General features: G+C 41.8%; 1 protein-coding gene across 2 annotated transcripts in view; it reads left to right on the forward strand.

Annotated features, from left to right (window-relative positions):
* Window positions 1-7,107: 7,107 nt before the first annotated feature.
* The window catches only part of cacng3b (calcium channel, voltage-dependent, gamma subunit 3b), a 32,843-nt gene continuing 17,863 nt past the window's right edge, over window positions 7,108-22,087 (forward strand). Inside the window, exons 1-2 of one of the 2 annotated variants that reach the window (XM_040006134.1) lie at window positions 7,108-8,341; window positions 8,425-9,245. In XM_040006134.1, the coding sequence (XP_039862068.1) occupies window positions 9,029-9,245 (217 nt within the window). In that variant the 5' untranslated portion in view covers window positions 7,108-8,341; window positions 8,425-9,028. Of the gene's footprint in view, window positions 9,246-22,087 lie in introns of both variants that reach the window. The other variant, XM_040006133.1, reaches the window with a different exon arrangement.

Consider the following 22,087-nt stretch of genomic DNA (forward strand, 5'->3'; position numbering starts at 1 on the left):
GTTTAGTGCTCTGCCACTCGTATGTGGACTGTATTGGCCTGAAAGTGTCCTTCCCTCCTGTCTCTCCTCCCGACCTTTCCTTTGATCACGCCTTTCCATCTGTCATTTTATTTTCTGCTCTGACCTTTCTCTCCCCTTCTTCCTCTCTTCCTCTCCCACTCAGCTTCCTCATTGTCTTTCTCTTTCTTCGTTCCTTTCCTCTTGACCTTTATCCCTTCCTGCAGCTTTTTTCCCTTGCTTCTTCCCTCGTCTTCTCGAGGCATTTCAGTTTCATTTGCCTCTCATTATCCCTGATTGGTCCCGTTCTCTTCCCCTTTACCCTTCTCTCTTACGGTTTGTAGCCTTTCAAAGGCTACATGACACTAAACATAACAACCGAGGAGCTGCTGCTAAGGTTTAATTAACATTTGATGGCTGCATTTTGACCTTACTTCTGCTTTGATTTAGGCTGGGCTTACATTCTAAACAACAAGTGATTTAACAATAACCTGAAGATAATTTTCAGTGTTTAAATGCAGAAAACTGCAAGAAAAGAGTAAGGATGTGTTTTATGAGATAAGATAGTTCACTGATTTAATAATAATAACAACAACAATAATAATAATAATAATAATAATGTTTTGTGATGTTTGCGGTTGTAAAGTAATAAATTATGTTGCAAAATCACATGTTGGCTTGTTTCCTTGTTTTTGGTCTGTTTTGTTTTGAATGTCTTTCTTTTTTCTAGATCATCTGTTATATTCTCACTGTGAAAATATGATAAAAAAAAAAAAAAGTAAGTGGAGCAGTTATAGCATCACAAGCTGTTGCATGCAGGTCAAATCACTGGTTAAACTTTGCCATCAATATATCAACAGTTCATAGGCTGTTGTGTTAATGATGAAATTTGATTTCGAAATCTTTTATTTTTTAAGAACTGATAACAACCATTAATTAATCTGAAACGATGCAAAATGCCACAGGAGTTTAGAAAACCTTTTTATTACCGTAGTAAATCTGTAAGAATGTGCAGAAATTAACGAGGTATCTCTTCATAATATTTTGTACAGCAAATGCAAAATGTGTCTTTATCACTACGCATACTTTTTAATGGCTTTCAGCAAACATGTATACACAAACACCTCTGAAAGCACCACGTATATGGCCCTTTCTCATAATGTCAATATTAATATAACAGTGATTAATATTTTATTTGAAGGAAAACTGATGAACAAATATGAAGATAAAGGGTAAAAAAAAAAAAAAAGCCCAGAAGAAGAACAAGGACATGGATTTAAAATTACATATGAGGATAAACTGAATACTGGACCTTTCTAAATGTCTGTGCAACATATACTGTTGTATATATAGAATCAGTGATAGACTGTGTGACCTTATCTCAGTGTAGTTTCCCTCTCAAGTACAACAAAAGGCAAAAAACAGGAACTTAAATATCCAAATTTTAGTTTGACCTGTGCAGCTCCACAGATTAGTCACAGGACAGAAGTTGCAACTACAGTATGTTCAATACTAGTTCAAGGTCAAGTTTATTTATATAGCACATTTCCAAACAGTCCAAACAAATGTTTTAAAAACAATGTAGATTTCTATTTGAAATTCATGCTCTTAATATATACTGTTATTGTCACGGTTCTGGGTCATTTTGACCCAGCATTTTCAGTTTCTTGTATTTTGCTGTTTATTCTGTATTATGGTTTACTTTCTGATTCTTTAGTTGTCCTGTTTTGAATATTATAATCCTCAGTTTCAGTGTTATTCTGGTTAAGAGTTTTGTTCTTAGGTTTAGTTCAGTGTCTGTCATGTTTCTGGTTTTACTTTGAAGGTCCGTGTCTCGTGTTAGTGTGTGCAGTGTTAGTCTCCCCTGCGTTGTCATTATGTTTCATTCGAGTCAGCTGTGTCTCCACGTCTCCTGATCACCCCATGTGTGTATCTAAGTCCTCAGCCTCCATGTGTTTAACGTCGCGTTGTCTGTGTTACCCACCCCATTTTTGGTCATAGTTTATTGCCACAGTGTGTTGTCATAGTTCAGGTCTTAGTAGTCAGTTTTTCATGGTTGCTCTTAGTTTCCATATTCAGTTCCTGCTACCAGCCAAATAAAGGCTCGTTTTTGGTTCTCAGGTTCCGTCTCCTCGCCTCTGTCTGCTTCTGGGTCCTCAACACAAACCCACACATGGTCTGCCTCCGCAGCCCGTGACAGTTATTCTCTATGTGCCACTGTCTAGATGTACTATGATATACTTTGAGGGTCTTTAGAGTAATTTTAGGCTACTTTTGCATAATGGTGCTGAGTTTCCATGTCTGAATCCGGACTGGGGATTCATGCTTTGCATGGGAGTTTGCATGTTGGCCACATGTCTGTATGGGTCCCCTCGGAGTACTCAAGCTTCCTCCTTCAGTCAAAAGATGTGCGTGGGGTTGTGAATGGTTGTCTGTCTCTATGCATTAATCCTGCAACAGACTGGCCACCTGTGTACCCTCCATGCTGGCTAGTGACAGCTGGGATAGGCTCTGCCCTCCGGATGATGCTGAACTGGATAATAAGAAGAAGGTGAATGGATGGATGGTTAATAGGGTGAAGGATTCAGGTTAGAAATTTTATTTGTATTCAATTGCAAGTCATTTGTTCTTTGATCTCTGGGCCCCTATACAGAAGAGGCTCCCATTTAACAAGTGAATACTTTATGCATAATCATGATTGTGACTGCATTTTGTGAATAAACTGAAAGTGAAATAAGCATTTGTTCTATATGAGAGCACACAGAGAGAACTGCAAAAGTAAATTATGTCATGCCAAACATGAACCTTCCCTGAAGACATGTTTTAAAAAATCATTAAAATCACTGTATGCTAAATGCATATAGGCATACATATGCAAACACACTGGCAGCATGAACTATGACAGAAACTGGAGCGACCATAAATAAGTGTAAAGTGCAGCAGAGGCTTTCACACTTTCAAACAAGGGAACATAAAATTAGACTCAATAACTGTTTATTTGTTTGTTTGTTTGTTCCCCTTAGGCTTGCAATGGTGAGAGAGCGGGGTGTTGATTGGAGCCTGCCCCAAGGCAGTGACAGAGGAAGCACTGATTTTGGTATATGCATTTTAGCTCTGTGCCTTTCAGAGCATGCTGAAGCGAGGAAGCTACATGCTATTGCTGAATGAAAAAGAAAAAAAGATGATGGGGGAGTTTTGAGGTAAAAACGACGCTCTCTGCAGCAGACTGACGAGAGATGAAAAAGGAAAACTGACAAAAGCAAAAGATTCTCTTATTTTTTCATTCAGTGGCTCTTTAAAACGCTCAAGAGGGTAGCATGACAGAGGAGCTTATTGGATTTATTTCACCCTATCTCCTTTCTTGCCCTCTCTTCTACCATCTCTCACTCTCTCTCTCTCATACAGCTGCACAGACGTTTTCATTAGGCAACCATATTAGGCACACCTTCACACCATCAGACATGTTTCTTCCCAGCTAAAGTGTCCCTCTCTTTCTCTGTTTCTCTATTTCATTCACACCACACCTCATTCTTAATCAATCAATGTCAAAGTCTGTTATGTTTTTACCTAATCTGACACACACACACACAGTCATGTTCCAATATCTTTATGAGACATTCACTGACCTGTTTTCCTGTTTGATCATAACTTTAAACCAAGTCTTTAAAGCCTCAGTCACACTTATAGGAAAAATAAGACAGCTAGGAAAAACCAGTGGTTGCTTTTAAGTATTTTGGTGTTGGGAGACTGACATTAAGTAGTTCCTGGTTGCCCAGATGTTCATCATGAAAGACCATCAACCTCTGGGCAACTACTTTCAATTACAAGACAATTACACAGGCAATTAAGAAGCAACACGTCTAGGAAAAAGTTGCCATCCGACTTGACTGATTTCATTCAGACAGAAGAATTTAAAAATAATTGCAAATACTTTACAAATGCAGACAGACCAACTCATTGCAATCAACTGGAGTCAGCCTGCGAGCGGTCCCAAATTAATGGATAACACCTCTGCTTAATTATTTATATCACTTCCACTGATTTTTTTTTTTAAGTAATTTGCACCCTGCATGGGGTAATGTAGAGACGAACGACGTGATGGGGACCCCTCCAGAGCTCCAAGGCAACTAGCATCAAGATCCTGACTCCACTGCAATAAATATTTAAACAAGTAGACGGCAACAGGTTTGCAAATTTCGCTGCTTCTATCACAGTTACAATTATTAGCACGAACAGATTGCATGTAATTGCCAGCTTGACCCAAATTGGTAGCAGACTGGTTTCATCTTATTGCTGCTGTATCACCATCTCGACACATCCTGAAGACACCAGGTGACAGCGAGTGGAGACTGCAAACAATTGCCGTAATTTTGGTGATGCCATGGTCTCTAGCCACTGTTTTCGCCAGTGTGACTGTAGCATAAACTAAACTCTTCAAGCTAACATCCATGTCCCTGCACCATGAATTACATAAAGGAAACATTAGAACTCATTAGAAACACTTTTCATGTGACAATGAAAAAAAGTGTTTGTCATGCACATTACAATCACCCAGAAATGAATGATTACTTCACATTTGAAGACCTACCACGTACAGAAGACTGAACTCTGGCCGTGCCAGAGGCAACACACACATCTGAAAAACTCTGATTTCTCTCCAACGCACTCACTTTTATACATCATTAAATATACGAGCACAGTCACACAAAAATGCCACATCACCACTAGCTGCCCCACACTCCCCATCTGTAAATCTATCCAGCTCACCCTCCTTACGGCACGTTTCTCTTCCTCCAAGCAGCTTATCTTTTGCTCTCTAATTTCTCTGTGGTTTTCAGTTTCCTCTAACTTCTTCCTCCTCCTCCTAATCTCTGAACACTGGCCAGAGGTGTGAGAAGGTTCCAGCTCACCGAGCAGAAGCCCTGCAGTCTTCCTCCTCCTCCCCGCTTCAAGAACCTCCCCATCTCTCTATCCTCATCCTTCTGTTGTATTGCCAATAACTGAGGAGAGGAGAGAAAAAGAGAGCAGAAACAGCTCTCCCAATGACAGAGAAAGGGCAAACATAGGACATTTTGGTGATTGCTAACGTCATGTCCCAAATGCCTTTCTCCACAAGGGCCTCCTTGAGTCCTGTCTCTCTCTGCTGCCTACCAACACCATCACTGTAATCACACTTTGGTTAGAAGTTAATAGTTTGTCGTTATAAAAAGTTCCTGTCAGTAGTCTGCACTTTATGCCATATCTAAGAGAGCAAAAGGGTTTTAAGAGAGGAAATTAAGCCACAAGGTGATGCTGATCTTACAACAATCTGCATTACTCATGGTAAGAAATCTGACTGCAGTTTTTTAGTGTTTCTGCCAACATCCTGAAAGAAGCCTAAGATTTACTGTTGTCGATAGTTTTAAAACACGTGCCTGCTGTGATAAATATATCACAACTGCAGTGTTTAATTCTTAGTAGTAGTACCTCTTTATATAAAATATACTTACCTTACCTTACTTATACCTCATGACCACAGAGTAGGAAACCTGAAAGTATATTTTATATACATGTTGCCAATGCTGCATTCTTTCAGTAACCTTTTTAAATAAAATATATACCCAAGAGAGTGGCTCAGGGGTGCAGTGGTTAACCTTGTCACAAGAAGGTCCTGGGCATGTTCGTGATTGTCTGTCTCTGTGTGGAGCTGGTTGATCCACAGGCGACCTCTCCTGGGTGTACCCTGCCCCTCGCCCTATGACAGCTAACCCCTGTTGAACTCCATAAGCAGAAGAAAATGAACGAATGGGTATCTAAAAGGCAACTCTCTGCAACGGGGGGTCTCAAAGTTTGGGCTCATGTGAACAAGAAAAACGCAAACATCCAAAAAAATTGTAGGTAGCGTTCGTAACCTGCCCAGAGAATCTTGTGCTGCCTTGAGTTTACCGTTTTTAACCATTAGTGAGGCAGTGTTTGTTGACACCAGCTCCATGTGTTAATGTTAGGAAGGGTTAGCCATGTATGATGGATAGAAAGAAGATCTGAAACTGAAGAGAAATGCTCCCTCAGTCTTTCTCTGTGCTGCTTTATAGAATGACACGAACTGTTGGTGTTTCATCTTTTCTTGACACGCTTGCAGGCTGCACAAAATGTTCCCTCGCTGTGCCACTGGTCAGACTTTGGCTCTATAACTTTTATGCTCTACTCAAAAAACAAGAACATTTCATCTACTGAAAAATGCTGCTTATATTCTGTAAACTGATTGCATCAACATGTCACCATTCAACCATTTCTTTTTCTATATCCTTTCTTCATCTTCTTCCACCTGTCCTTCCTCACTTGTTGCCTCCTCCGTTGCCTTTTGCCCACCCTTCATTCTTTTTCTTCCTTATCTCTCCACTTCTCTTCTCAGCCACCATCCAAACTCACTTCGACATCTCCTTTCCCGCCCTCCTTCCTCTCTTCGGCTTCCCTGCTTTCCGTCTCTCACCAGAGGTGAAACGCTGTACTTCTCTTCCTAAAGTCATTTCTATGTTAATGAGTCTTCTTGTGAGATAACGCAGCCGAGCAAGGGCCTCGGACACACACACACACACACACACACAGATACACACATACACAGAGGAAGAGCAAGTGAGAAGAATGATAGGACCTGTCACTGCACTCTCTGGTGATCAGTTCATGGATTTATTTATCTGTAATCCTTCTCCCCTCGCTCTCTGTGCTCTGTGCTCACTTTTCTGTCTCTCTGTTTTTGATTGTTTTAATTCCTCAGCCTTTAATAGAGTCAGAGAATCAGTCAGTGAGCTGTGGCACCTAAACACTTAAGTGGATGGATGGATGGGCTCCAGAAAAGAAGCCACGTTTCCATTCCTTGGGTTTAGGCAGGCTACAGCAAGCTTTAAAACCCCCTCTGATTTCCATATGTACACATGTTCCTCAGGTATACACCTATGATACTTGCACCCACGGTCACGCGCACACGCACTCCGGTGTGTTAAGTGAAGTATGAAGAGCAGACCGCCTCGTGTGGAATCCTCGCTGAAGTGGAGTCATTAAAAACGGTCCGTGGCTCTTTAAGTGGCGTCTGTGCTTCTCTCCCGAGCACGATTCTCCATGCATCGCTTGCCAATCTCTCTCCCTCTCTCTCTTTTCTAACTAATCAGTGCGGCGCAGGAGCTGCTGGCGCCGCGGCTAGCGGAGGAGAGAGGAGAAAACAGAAAAACAGAGAGGGGAGGAGGAGGAGGGGGATGACGCTGCGTTTCAAATGAGCACCAAGGACAGCGCCGCACTCAGCACCAGGGACAGCAAGCCACAAAACTACACGCAACCCTGCCTTTGAACACATGCAGTTCGTTTTATTGTGCTATCACAACTTATTCCCTTTTATTCTTCGTGTGTGTGTGTGTGTGTGTGTGTGTGTGTGTGTGTGTGTGTGTGTGTGTGTGTGTGTGTGTGTGTGTAGACAGCTCAATATCTACTCACAGTGAAACGTGGTCAAATCAAAGCCCAGCGTGCTTTGATCTGTCCTGATCACCGCTGTATGTGTGGCACTAATGACCTGCTATACATACCCTCTGTTAACTCTCTACTGCGGGGTCTATTCTGCTACCCAGCCGGGTCGCGCAGACGTGGGAATACTTTTCAACCAGTGTGTGTTTGTGTTTCAAGTGAAACTGGCTTGGCTTTATAGAGAAGGTGGTGGGCGGGACTTGCAGCAGTGAAGGCACACTATTAGCTCCCGAAGGGCTCTTTCACCGGGGAACCCAATCCCAGCCGACTGCCTCTGCCTCGGGCGGAGTTTGAGGAGACCCGCGGTTAATTTTAGTTTGTGTTGGTTGGACGGAGAGGAGGAGGAGGAGGAAGGAGAAGAAGAGGAGGACGAAGTGGAGGAGGCGACGGCTGTCTTCTTCTTGTTGTTGTTTTTATTTTTTATTTTTTATTATTTGTCGCCTACCAGCAGGCACGTTTCTTGCGAGCAAACGCAAGCGGGTGTAACTGTCGTCGGCCGGTGTGTCCCGGTTGCGGTTCTACACTGACTTCTATGGAGGATAAATCTGATTAATCCTTTCTTGTTGTGCTTTTTGGACCAATTTAACTTGTATAGAGCATTTCACCGGATACGGTTTGGACTAGTGTCTAAAGCCCGGACATTAGTCATCCAGGGAGATAAAACATGTCACTGTGTCAACAGCTGGAGCGGAAAACACGCGATGGATGTCGGTCAGTCTCCGCTTCGTAGATAACACATGGTCTTTATTCACCGTTCTTGTATTCATTCATTCATTCACTGGACGGGGAGGTGAACAGACGCTGGCCTGCTGTCAGAGACACTGTGGGAAGAGGAGAACCGGTCACAGAAGCGGTGAGTGATGCTTTAGTACAGATTCACGCTGCGGGGGTGACATCGGTACAGACAAAATGATCCCCTGTTTTGCTGTTTTAAAGATGGAGTCCCCCTACACAGACCCTGGCTGTTAATGCTTCACAGATTAATAAGTTAAGAAGGAAAGCAGAAGGAGAGGCGAAGACAAGAAGCTCTCCCCTAACCCCGGGACGAATAACACGGCAGGATGCGTTACCGCCGTTAACTTCCACTCTGAGTGAGTGTGGGCAGTGCCAGCAGTTGGGGACGACCGTTGGCCGTTAATCCTACGCTGTGTGGGTGCGTGCACGCGCCTCTGTATGTGGATGGTGATGGTGAGAACCGGTTTTTGATGCGCGAGAAAGTGACGTGCCGCTTTCCTACCTTCCCGCCCTTTGCCACGAGCCTCAAGTCAACTCAGCGAACCAGGCAGCCGGGTCCAGCTTCATTTCTCTCTCCATAGCCTCCTCACAAACTCGCCACCTTTACCTACCTTCCCCGTGTTGTTGTTGTTATTGCTCTTATTATTTATTTGAGCGCGTGTCCCTCACTCTGACTCTCCAAGTCTCGCGGGATATAAAGGAAATAAAAGGGGTGAATCTAAAAGAGCGGAGGGGAAAAGGAAAGGAAACACACACACACACACACACACACGAAAACAGATTAAGACGAACAGGAGCCGCATATATGAAGATGCTGATGTGTGACCGCGGCGTCCAGATGCTCGTGACGACGGTGGGCGCGTTCGCCGCCTTCAGCCTCATGACCATCGCCGTCGGTACCGACTACTGGCTGTACTCGCGCGGGGTGTGCCGCGTGAAGAGCAGCGGCGACAACGACACGAGCCGCAAGAACGAGGAGGTGATGACGCACTCCGGCCTCTGGCGAACCTGCTGTCTGGAAGGTACGTGATCAGTCTGACTGGCTGCCTGTCTGTCTCTCCTCTCTCTGCTTCTGGCCGGCGCGTGTGTGTGTTTGTGTGTGTGAGTGCTCGTGCGTGTAGCTGTTTCCACACGCACACGCCCTGTCTCCCCTACTGTCTGCCTTTTAATACCAGAGGAGGTTTGTGTGTTTGCCTATGAGAGTGTGACAGCAGCCTATAATCCCTGTAACTCACTTCTTAAGCTGCTCTTCTCGACTTCACCCTCCACCGCAGAATAGATCGCAACTGAGTAGATGTGGCTGTCATCACGCTGCATAGCTCTGGGTAGAAATAAAGCACTAACAGGGCAAACAGAGCGTTATTAGCCAGGCATCTGCACCACTACCATGAACCAGGCATGTGCACCCTGGCACCACCACAGTAATGATGGGAAAGGTTTTTCCTTTGAAGGTGGATTGCACTGTTGTTCCAGGTTAGAGGAAAAAAAGAAGAAGCTTGTTTTGGCCTGAATGGCGCTGGAACTGGGTGTGAATTTGGCAAGCACCTGTTGAATTATGAACCAAAGGCAATGGTGGTTCACTGAATTCTTGCCAGAGAGTTTAGGCATAGGCTCTCAGTCATCCAGGTCATTCGGGAGTTTTGAAAGAAAGTGATTGGATTTCTAAATTTCATGAAAATGTTTCACCTTTCAGTTCTGGTTCAGCCCAGAGCCCTTGAGTAAGTCAGAGTCCTATCAGCCGGGTGTTGTAGCATTGAAATAGTTTCTGCAAGTGCTTAGCTGGCAGTTGGACTGTGTGCTAATAACATACAGCATTGTTTTTAACTCCTCAAACTGTGCTTCTGTAACTCTGTGACGAAGCTAGCGTGGGGGTGACGCCACTCTTCCATTCAATGGCTCTGGATCGTTCCAAGTACAAAACTCTTAAACACAAGTTAAGTAACATGAAATATGCTGTGCAGTGCAGTGGGGAGTGCTCAGATCTCTACACTGGAGAAACCAAAGAGCCACTCAATAAACTCACCACAAAACATAGAAGAGCCACCCTGACAGGACAAGACTCAGCTGTACATCTGCATCTAAAGGACAAAGGTCACTCTTTTGAGGATGCCAATATTCACATTATGGACAGAGAACACAGATTGTTTAAAAGAGGAGTGAGACAGGCCATCTATGTCCACTGTGAACAACCATCCTTGAACAGAAGGGCACATCAGGCATTGAAGAGAAGTTGGTCTTTCCACTGAATCCAGACTTCTTGACTCTTATATGTAGAGCAGGGCGGTCCAACTCCAGTCCTCGAGAGCTACCGTCCTGCAGCTTTTAGACACATCCGTGTTCCGACACATCTGAATCAAATGAATGGCTTGTTATCAGGCCTTTGCCAAATTTGATGGCATGCTGAAGAGATAATCCAATCATTTGTGTTGGAGTAGGGATGCAACAAAAAGCTGCAGGACAGTAGCTCTTGAGGACTGGAGTTGGACACGCCTGATCTAGAGTGTATTTCATAGGCCAGGGGTGGGCAACTCCAGGCCTCGAGGGCTGGTGTCCCTGCAGGTTTTAGATGTGTCCTTGAACCAACACAGCTGATTTAAATGGCTAAATTAGCTCCTCAACATGTCCTGAAGTTCTACAGAGGCCTGGTAATGAACTAATCATGTGATCCAGGTGTGTTGACCCAAGGTGAGATCTAAAACCTGCAGGACACCGGCCCTCGGGGCCTGGATTTGCCCACCCCTGTCATGGGCTGTAGCATTGACCTTGATGACATGGGGCAGCTGTTGGATTTCCCCTTTGCATTGGTGACACGTTAGACTTCAACTTCATGGCGGTGCAGTGAACTTTACAATTCACAAGCAATCTACATTTAGATAATGGGGAACTCCCAACACTCCAAAAGCCAGATAAACATATTTCCCATTCGACAAAACACAGGAGGAGTAATGTCAGTGACGATCAGCTACTACATCACTGAAACAGAAGTCAGATGACTCTACTTTGTGTGACACTGACCAACATTTGACTGATGTAACAGTATCACACAAATTCATATTGAACATTTAGATATCAGCGGTTTAAATAGGCTGTTTTTTTTCCTTGTGCGAGTAAAGTGCACAGAATACAGGACGGCAAGCTAGGCTAACAGCTGTTGTGTTCACTGTAGCTGGTTTACATGAGTGCCAACATGGTAATGGTAATAAGTGAAACTGTAACTGAGTGTTTGTTTGTGTGTGTTATCTTACATGTTTCCCTCACTTGTCCAAGGTAAATTTCCCCAGAGACAACAATGGCTAATCTAATCTAACATCTAATCTAACTTCGTTATCAGCTGGAAGAATTGACAATGTCTTGAAAAAGTTTTGGTTCCAAGAATGTGACTCAGACCTTGTTATTGCCCAAAATCAGATGAAGTCAGCTAGGCCTTTAACATCTAGTCTATCATATTTGATGTATGGGTTTTTGAGACTTCTACATCAGTGTGACTGTTTTTTCTCACTGAAAAAACATAATAAATTGTACAATACATTTAAGGAAATTAATTGCCAAAAAAATGTAAAAAGCCAGATGTAGTAAATATGATTCAAATTAAAATTCATATACATCACCTCCACTGCTTCTTACTTTTTCAAGTCCTTATTTGCAGCATTTCTCCCTTTAAAAACTCTGAGTGATTTTCTTGTTAATTTGGACTTTTTCTAGAAACTCTCAAGGCATTTGGCTGCACATCCATCGTATTTAGCACCACACAGAAGAGTGTGCCTTGATCACAGGGTTTGATTGGCTCTCTAAAGCCTTTTGGCTGTATGGATTGGCTCTTACATAGTTATTTTCTACTGAATTTGAGCAATTTGACCCACCAGTGTTCCAATTAATAGACAACTGAAGTGAACGTAAAAAGGAAAAATCTAAAACTTGAACAAGATAGAGGACTTTGACACTGTCAACACGTCAAAGTGTGTGTGTTGGCGGGGGGGTGTTACAGCGCCAGATGGTGCAGGTATGCTGCTGTACGTTTATGCACACAGCAACACGCACATGTTATTGAATGAATAAACAGACAAATTCCAGGATATTCCCAATCCTCCACATAGGCACAGCTGTGGGAGCAGGATGCCAAGTTAACACAATGTCAGCACAATGTCAGTGCATTCACACGCACACACACACACAGGCTCAGACAACGAAACATCATTTGCACATATACTCCTTCATGCACGCCTTTAACAACTGCTTTACTTAAGTGAAGAAGCTCTCTTATCTCTTTTGTCATTCTGTCCATCTTATATCCACTTAGCACAGTGGTAACACACTGGTAGCCATGCTTTTATAATTCATAGCTGCCCCATAAGCTGACAGGAAGCGGATGTGTGTACTAGCAACCTGTACTGTGTCCGACAACAGGGAGCGTGTGAGTGACTTAGACAGTAACTACAGACAAGTAGTGAAGCCTCATATATGCAGTGTTCTTACAGTGGAGGCGAACACACAGAGCAGTTACACATGCATGATGTGCAGCATTTACAGTTTTATTTAGCAGTGAAAATGGGCACCAAGGCAAAAAGAGTCCTTAATTGAAAGAAATATTTACTTTAAGGCAATAATTAGCATATAAGTAGTAGCGAGCAGGTGGTCTTATTCTAAAGTTTTCACTGATTTTTAAATACAACTAACTAGGCATAAAAGCGCCTGCACATGCACGTATTCCCCGCTTCTAAATGGAACCTGTTTTGCTTTTATTTTGTGTCACATACATTATTACAGTGATAGATGCTCATTTTAAACCTGTCCAGTGGTTCAAATAATGAGGTCAGCATGTGTATAATTAATCCCCATCTTAAGCTGCCTGAAAAAAAGTTAAAAGACTAGGCCTTTTTCTGCATATAGCAAGAATTCTTGAATGGTATAGTTTTGTTTGCCTTGATTTCAGATGCACTGTATTTGTTAAAAATAATGTGCCAGCTCTTCATTGCTAAATTATAAATTAAGATTCAGGACAGTGTTTCGGTAATGCGGCCTCAATGCAAGGCATCAGCAAACTGCAATTTTAGATAAGCAAACAGCTAAAAGGAAAGCCCAAAAGAAAAGAGCAGGGAAATAGCATAATAAGCATTAACATTTAACAAAAACAGAGTTCATAAAGTGAGTTCTAGAGGAATTTTTATTGGGCTGCTTGTAATTTAGCACACAGGAATGTAGAGTTCTTATAGAATTTAAATAACAGGGATGTTTTCCAGATTCTGGCATAAATACAAAGGCCTGTAATAGGATGAATATTTACATGCACTTGCTAATACCAGATGTTAACAGGGACCAGCAGTGTGTGGTGATGTTGGGATTTCTCTAAAGAGGTGCTGCGATAGAATAAATGAGCACAAGAAAAACTCCTTTAGAAAACAGACAAAACATGAATGAAGAGAAACCACAGTGCACATGAATGAAGCGGGGGAGAGGGGTGGAGAAGAGCAGCAAGTGAAAAGTGATGGATGAGCTGCGCGTGCCCTCAGTTTCAGGTGAATCTCTCGGGAGTGTGGGACCACAACGTGGATTTAGATGATCACTCGGTAACAGAATGAAGGAATAGGGTTTTAAACAGAGACAGAGGTAGCAGTGATCGCTCAGGTGGCTGCAGGAAGGAGGCGAGAAGGTTTAAAGATGCAGGTGGGGGTTGAGGATTGAAGGACAGAGTGAAAAGGAGGTCACAGTATAGGGAGATAAGCATTAATTAAATATGTGGGGTGTTTGACCATGTCTAGGATAAAAGCAATCACCTGACTGAGAGGGACAGCGGTAAAGACAGAGGAGGTAAGAGGAATCGTTAAGGAGGGTAACACTGAGAGAAGGGGACAGGTATATAAAAGAGAAAGAAGCAAGACTTCTCTTGAGAGGACATGACCAAAAAAAGACAAAGGAAAAGGGGAGGTGTATATTTTATGATTTATATTTTAATATCTATCCAGACATTTTTAGAGTTTGTATTTTTAAACCAAAAAAACCTTCATATGTGTCCTTTAAAAGAAAAGTCAACTACTTTTGCATGTTCCCATTATTTGCTTACGTCCTGGAAGCTCCATTTACTGGGGGAGGGGAGTGGCTATGCAAGATCATCAGGCTCTTGTGCAGTGCTCTGCAGCTTAATGCAGATGGTTTTACATGTAAATTGGTGCTGCACAAGAACTTGAAATGTATTTTGGATTGAATAACTGGTTTGCATAGTTGTGGAGAAAGTATTTTTGTTCGTTACGAACAGTAATATATACTAATACTCGTACTAAACAGCAGTATTAGCATCAAAATACTAAATACAAAGAATAGCCCAACTGATCGGTCAACAGGACGATATTATTGCGAGAAATATAACTCTTTGCCTAAAAAATGCGCATCAAGAAAATAACTTTCATTTATTCTCCAATAAATGAAAATTTAAAAAGTATAGAAGAAAAGGGAGAACGACACTTAAGCCATGTTATGAATGTTGACATTGCATACTTTGTCCACTAGAGGGCACTGTGCAACCTCCCTGTTTGCAACATACATGTTACAACGAACATCACAAACACAACAACCAGCTGATCAAGCAAAGTCGGGTGTATACACATAATCTATGACTTGCTACAATAGAAGATTCTTTTTAAAGTGCGCTGTTATGTTATCTTAGGAAGGACTCATAAATGCATGACAATTATTAGGGAAATCGTTTTTCTTCTTTTTTTTTATCTGCTCGAAAGAAAAAAATATCAGTCGATATATCAGATTTTTAAATGACCAAATATCTGTATGGTGTTGGTCTTAGAAATCCAACTCTCGGGCTCTCCTTTAAAGTTTAATTCATGGTCTCGCAAATGTTTCTGTCTGCCTACACATTTCAGTTTGGAGAGGGGTTTTCACCCACTGCAAATGTGCTCCCATGCAATCTGAAAAAATCCTAACTAATAAATTTAAATTGACAAAATAATAATTACCTTATGCTGACTGTTAGTAACTAAATGTAGAAGAGAAGTTGCTCAATATCTCAGGGGCTGATGTCACCATGTTCCCCCTTTTAGACACACCCCTGTGTATAGGAAAACTGTAGCGTGTGGTCAAAAGTTTCTCCTTTTATTCACAATGTTGCTGTTAATACTGCAGTCCTTGATCCATAAAGAGACCCACATGCAGGAGGAAATTTACAGTTTCCTCCTGCATGTGGAAATTTTAAAAGATGGTAGAAGAAAGAGCTGGAAAGAGAAGAAAGCCAGATGTGGCGATGTGCAGGATAAAAGCAACATCTTAGAGAGACAGACATCATCGGGAAACAGATATTTAATCACAGCTGTGATGGAATTAATAGCACAAAAGGAGAGTTTGTACACAGCTGAAAAGCTTGGAAGAGAATGTAAAATAAAGGCTCCAGGGCTTAAAAGGAAGGAGGGTTTCAGACAGACCCGCAGGACATTTTGCTGTGTTTCTAAAGAAGGTATCAAGGGAGGGGGATAATAAGGGTAGGTAGGCTAAAGGATGAAGGGAGGAGATCTAGTAGAAGATGAAAAGTTTTACTGCATCTGGAAAGTAAAAATGATAAATCAGAGAATGTCGGGAGAGATGGACTGAAGGAAGATAGCAATTGTGCCAGTAGCTACAGGGAAGGAGGTGTAATAGAGATGCAGTTAGAAGGGAAAAAAACAAAACAGATTTTTGCCAAATTCCCAAGGTCAGACCTTGCAATGCTTAAGAAAAGCAAAATCTGAGATTCTACAGACCTCAGTTAGTATGTTAAATGTTAAATTTCAAACCAAACACAGCATATCAGCACGAACGCCTACCACTAAATGTAAGCATGGTGGTGAAGGCATGGTGATTCAAGCTTTTTTTGCAGCCACAGGACACTTCGAAGTCATCGATTGGACCATGAACTCTTCTGTATACCAAAGTATTTTAGAGTCAAATGTGAGGCGACCTGTCTGACAGCTAAAGCTTGGGCAAAACTGGGTCATGCAACAAGACAGTGAGCCAAAGCACGGCAACAAATCTGCAACAGAATGGCTGAAAAAGAGAAGAATCAAGGTGTTGCAGGAGGCCAGTCAAAGTCCGGACCTCAACCTATTTGAAATGCAATCGTGAGACTTTAAGAGAACTGTGCATAAACGAATGCCTGCAAATCTCAGTGAACTGAAGCAACGCGGTAAAACAGAGCGGGGCAAAAGTCTTCCACAGAGATGTGAGAGAATGATGAAGTCATACAGAAAATCCTTACGCTAAATAACTTACTTCTGCTAAAAGCTATTGAATTATAGAGTCTTAGTTTTTACACCCACTGCTTTTGTATTTTGCCCCATTTTTAGGAGTAGGAGCTTCAAATTGATACATTTGGTGTATCGACTATTTTGAATCTCAGTGACCTAAACCTTAAGATCAAAGTTCAAGTTTTCTGAAAATCTTGCGAATGCAATAATTTGAGAACAAGGCGACATGGGATTTGTAAATTGTAAAATACTATAGGTGTGTCGACTTGGAAGCTGAGTGTTTTTCATTGAGTCACGATATGTAAATCCTTAGAATTGACAGAGGATGGGTCTTTTTTGTTCTTTAACCATGACTCTAAGTCTAGCATGCATATATTTTTCTTTCATTACATGTCATACGTATAGAAAAATCTTCTTTTTAATGTTTATACTTAACCAAGCCTTCTTATTTTCATATCAGAACTGATGTGTGTAATTGCATGACACTGTTTTATTAATAATAATAATAATAATAATAATAATAATAATGTATAATTTATTGATCCTTTATTGATTCCCCCGTGGGGAAATTCCTCTCTGCATTTAACCCATTCACTCTGTGAAGCAGTTGGCAGCCATTGGGCGCCCGGGGAGCAGTTTTAGACCACACGGTGTCTCCAGCCTCATGGCAGCAGTTTGTTTCAGGGCAGCTGAACAACAACCTCTGAAAGGACTCGAGCCAGGCTCCAAAATCTCGAGGAAAGTCTTCACAGAAGCCAGAGGCTGTTGTGGCAGCACATTAATGGTCCTGGATTTAAAATGAGACATAACAATAACATGTGAGTGTAATGTTTGCTGGCTGTGTGGAGGGAATCCTGAAACAGCCATGTATGAAAGCGATAACAGATAAGAGGGAAAACTGGAATGGGATGAATTAATGTTTTGTGAATGTGAGAGAAAACTAGGTAGAGTGAAGGAGGAGCGGTGAGAAGATTTGAAACATGAACAGAGAGATGTTTTCGGGGGGGGGGCTTTGCTGTTTGAGTAGGGACAGACTGAGAGAAGGGGGGAAGAAGAGAGAGATAGAGAAGAGGTGTGCAACCGAGCAGAACCTGCCTCGTTCTCTTTCATCAGCCATCACCGTGGAAACTAGCCTCCTCCTCCTCCTCTTTCCCTCCCAGCTTCTCTTTCCTTCGCCTGAAAAAAGGTAATCAGAGAGAGCGAGAGAGGCAGAGGCACAGAGAGAAGGAGGAAGAGAGAGAGAAAGAAAGCGGCACAGTCACCCAGACTGAGCTGTCAGAGGCGCTCCGAGGAAACAAGCAGTCCAATTTGCTCTGCTTTTCAACTTTCTTTCCTGTCCGTTGCTCACTCCCTCCTCCTCTGTTATCTAGTTGACAAAACCATTTAAATTGTGAGTGCGTGTGTTCGTGGACACGTGTGGCCAGGTTTACACAGACCACTTACATGCAGATTTTGGATCACATGCCAACTCATTGGGGTCAGCTTGCTTGGGACAAAGGCTGTCCTCCCCATAGAAACTACAAAAATGGTTATCTGTCAGATGTCTAACAAAAAAAAGACCTATGTTTGCATTTTAAAATGTTTTATGATCGTAGAGAATCAAAGGGATAAGAGCTTTCCTATTGTGAAATACAAATCTAGGTATGAGGTTAGCCAGTAGTCATTCATGTATTCTGTTCAAATTACTTTGACTTTCCTTCATGCTGAGCCGTGGAGCTGACATGTTTGGCAGAGAATTTACTCATTTTGTCGGTTGGATTGCCATGCTACTCTTGGGATGGACCGTAATCGCTTTGATGGTCCCCTGACTTTCCATGTAGTGCCAAAATCAGGTCACAGATTTTGTCCAAAAGTAGCATGCTAGCTCACTAAACTCAGACAGTAAGCATAATGAACAGTAACGTGGCTGTAGATGCTATCCAAAAAGGATCATATGAATTACATTTTTTGTATCCCAAATAGTTTTAACTACACTGGCAATCTAAAAAAGCTAAATTATTTCAGTTATTTGACCATTTCAGGTTGGATTTGAGGAGTTCCAGTTAGCCACATTTGCACCATAATCAAAGTCATGTTACTGTGTTGGGTCTTAAGCTTTTTTTTGTCTTGTTCACATTTAGATACTGGAAAATCGAATGGCACCCGTTTTTGTTTTAATTAATCACTTGTGCTTCAATCACACAGGCCTAGAGACCAATCATCAACCTCCTGGCAACCACTGGTTGCTAGGGGAAAACAATATATTCCTTTCCTGGTTGGTTGGTGGTTGCTGAAGGTTCCTGGCTGTGTCCTGTCTTGCATTTCTGCTGCAACCAGGCACTGCTTTTTGTTTGAGGGCAAACAGTTTGGTTTCCTTCACACTTTCCCGGTTGCCTATACCTCTTTGTTACCAGTTTCACCTAGAGACTGCCACCAACCTCCAGAACCACTTTCCAACCAGTCAGACACACCAGGAATATATATTTTTCCCTAGTGAGTGGTGGTTTTCAAGTTTCAAAGCGTGGATGACAGGGGTCTTGACTGATGCCCCATTCCCACAGCAATCGTTGCTAACGATATATAACTGTAGCCATTAATCAAGCCATTGATATTGCTTAAAGTTTTAAGTCATAGCGTCAAAATGGCAAAATCTAGAATTCGTTATCTTGAGGCTGAATTTCAAAGGCTCTGAAGTTTGTTCAAATAGAGAACATCTAATCTAAATCAGCAACTTGTCTCACACGTGGTGCAGTGTCAGCAGTTTTTAAATCTAGACACCTTTCCAAAAGTTGAGCTACGCAATTGTTCTTTTGGTAGTAATATATGGTGTAACCTCACTATATACATTAACACAAGGATGACACCTCTAGGAAATAAAATGTGCTAGACTGTAAGTGTATGGAATTTGCTCGTCGTGGATGCAATAGCTACTTTTAATGCCAGCGTACATCCTTTACAAATTCTTTTCTAATTTTCTTCTGCTTTTGAAATAAGCCTGAAGTCCAGTATTATTCCAGACATTATGACTTTCTCCACCTGCCATTTGCTGTCTGAAGAGTCACCACAAATGCCCTTCCTTTCCACTCACCTGCATTCGCCTCATTAATGAGGCCCTGCAGTATTCATACTACCTCAGCTCACCATGTCTCACTTGCCTGTTTGTTAATCTGTGCCTTGTAGCATCCTGGCTTCCCGTTTGGGTTTTTTTTATACATTGTATTGTGTTTAAAAAATAATAATAACCTTGCCTGTGGTTTAGATTCACCGGATGCTTCCAAGTAAAGCTCACTTCTTGTTTTTAATCAACCCAAGTTCTGCTTTAGTTTGAACTGAAATGCAGACATATCCCCTGACCCTGACTACAAAATATTTTCCTTGCCTTGCTTTTCTTAACAGTTCTTACAATAGACTGTCTATGAAACAGTAATGTATCTGCAGTTCGAAAGGGTAAGGGCAGTGCAGGTGTGCCTTAAGTGACCTTTCTGTGAATTGCAATGTATGCAGGTTAGGAAAATGACACTTTTAGGCCTCTGTAAGCACTTTCCTGATTAAGTCAATCACATCTTAGTGAATGCAACAGGATGTTAATGGTCCCCATTAGAGTCAAAAATGACATATTTTAGCTTGTATTTTAAGGCAGGCCTAGCTTGTTGCTGACACATTGCAGTACCCCTGAATTTATCATTCACATTAAATTCAGTTAGTTTTATTTGTATAGTGCAAATCACAACTACAGTCACCTCAAGGTGCCTTGTGGTACGGTGCTATTGGGTCTTTAAGATAAGATGTCAACACTGTTGCTGCAGCATTTTTGATCAACTAAAAGCTTTTCAGGGAGTTTTTAGGACAGTTTGTCACCAGCTTCGGCTTTTTTCTGCCTGTTAAAAAATTGTGTACAAATGTGCTTTTCTACTCAACACTTGTATGGATTGTGTTATTTAAGTTATCTGTGCTTTATTGTGGGGATCTCGTACACTGAGTTTTAGTCTTTTAGTGGGTGGCCAACTTCAGTGTTGGTTTGTGCGTGGGTGAGAGTTGGATCAAGGACAAACATCCACCTTGTGGCTCATTTGTCACAGTCATGGGGTTACGCAGACTTGTTGTTTGTGTGCGTCCCCTTTTTCAACCTTGTTTTGAGGCACAAAATTTGTATTTATTTATTTAGGAGTGGATTATGTTCAATGTTCAGTATATTTTATTTCACAAGAACTAGACTGATACGGCATTGAATAGCTGTATTTTAATTAAAGCATTAAAATGTCCGATGCTTTGATTTGCAAATGAGATAATTTGACAATTTAACTCAGTAACTATTATAAATAATTCTCAGGTGTGTGTGTGTGTGTGTGTGTGTCCATCTTAACAGCTCCATCTGTAACATGCTGATATTCTCCAGAGTTTTTTTTAAGGTAGTAATTATTTTTACAGTGTGTATTAAAGAATGCGTGGTATACAAGAGGGGGTGTGCAGGTTTGCGCTTATGTTCATATGTTTTATGCATAAGTGACAACAGTTGCATGCTGGGCCCTGTAGGAGAAACTCAACCACATGACTCAGATAAAACACACAAAGACGCACACACAGGCAGACAATCATGCATACTCTGAACTCTCATTCCTGTTTGTGTCCCATAATGCTTTGCTGTGGCTGTGCCTGCAGCTGCCCTCGAGCAACTGTGACCTTTGTGAGGGAAATGCCTCCTGATAGATGCTCCCACTACGCATGTGTGTGTCTCCATGTTCTATTCTTTTTTGTTTGTGTGTGTCTGTGATCATTACCGTGCTGTTTATTAGACTGAAAAAACAATAACCAACAGCAAATTTGAAAACATGCAGTCTCCTCCATGCACTTACACTTGACTGCCCAAGCACACACGTGCACGACTTCACAGATTAGCTCGCGTGCCAGTGTCCCCATGTTCAGATTGATGTCTGTAGCTGCTTATGATAAAAAAATGATTATCTGTGTGTGAAATTGATAAAATAGCCAACTGGACTGGAGCCAGTCTACTGAATTTTATCCCACTGTCCTCAGACCTCAAAACAACCCAACTCTCCTTCTTTACTATAATGAAATTAAGCTTTTGGAAGGCAACTAATGTAGGAACATAACACCTTGTACGTAGTAGCAAATAACACTGAGAAGACCTGGCACTCTTTTCTGCTTCCCCACATTAATATAACTGCTGGAGATACAATATAACACTTGCATGAGCAATAATTGATCCAGTGTACCATCGTCAGTGCACGTACGAACATTTCAAGCATACTAAGTAGTCCCATTATTTTAGGAGCCCCATCTAATAAAGAGAAGTAAAATCCAGCTGGCAAAGGATATAATTTCACTTGTGGTATGCAGGGAAAGGATAAATGAAAGTGCTCTTTAGGAATGAGGGAAATGGTTGCCTGCTGGAGTCCCAGAAAGGTGGCCTCGGCTGTGGTTTCGTCCTGAAAAGAGATATTTATTAAAAGGCTGTCATCCAAACGCCTTCGTGGAAAGATTTGGATGTGTGCCGGCTTGAGTAAAATCTCATGAATAGGAAAACACTTAAAGAAATGAGATGTATGTCACATGAAAAAAAATAAAAAATAATAGCGCACTCTCCTTACATAGTGAGACAAATGTGTGGCTCTATTTTAATGATCTTATTAATCTTCTGTAAC

This window comes from Simochromis diagramma, unplaced genomic scaffold (genome assembly GCF_900408965.1).
Source record: "Simochromis diagramma unplaced genomic scaffold, fSimDia1.1 OVJJ01000510.1, whole genome shotgun sequence".
NCBI lineage: Eukaryota > Metazoa > Chordata > Actinopteri > Cichliformes > Cichlidae > Simochromis > Simochromis diagramma.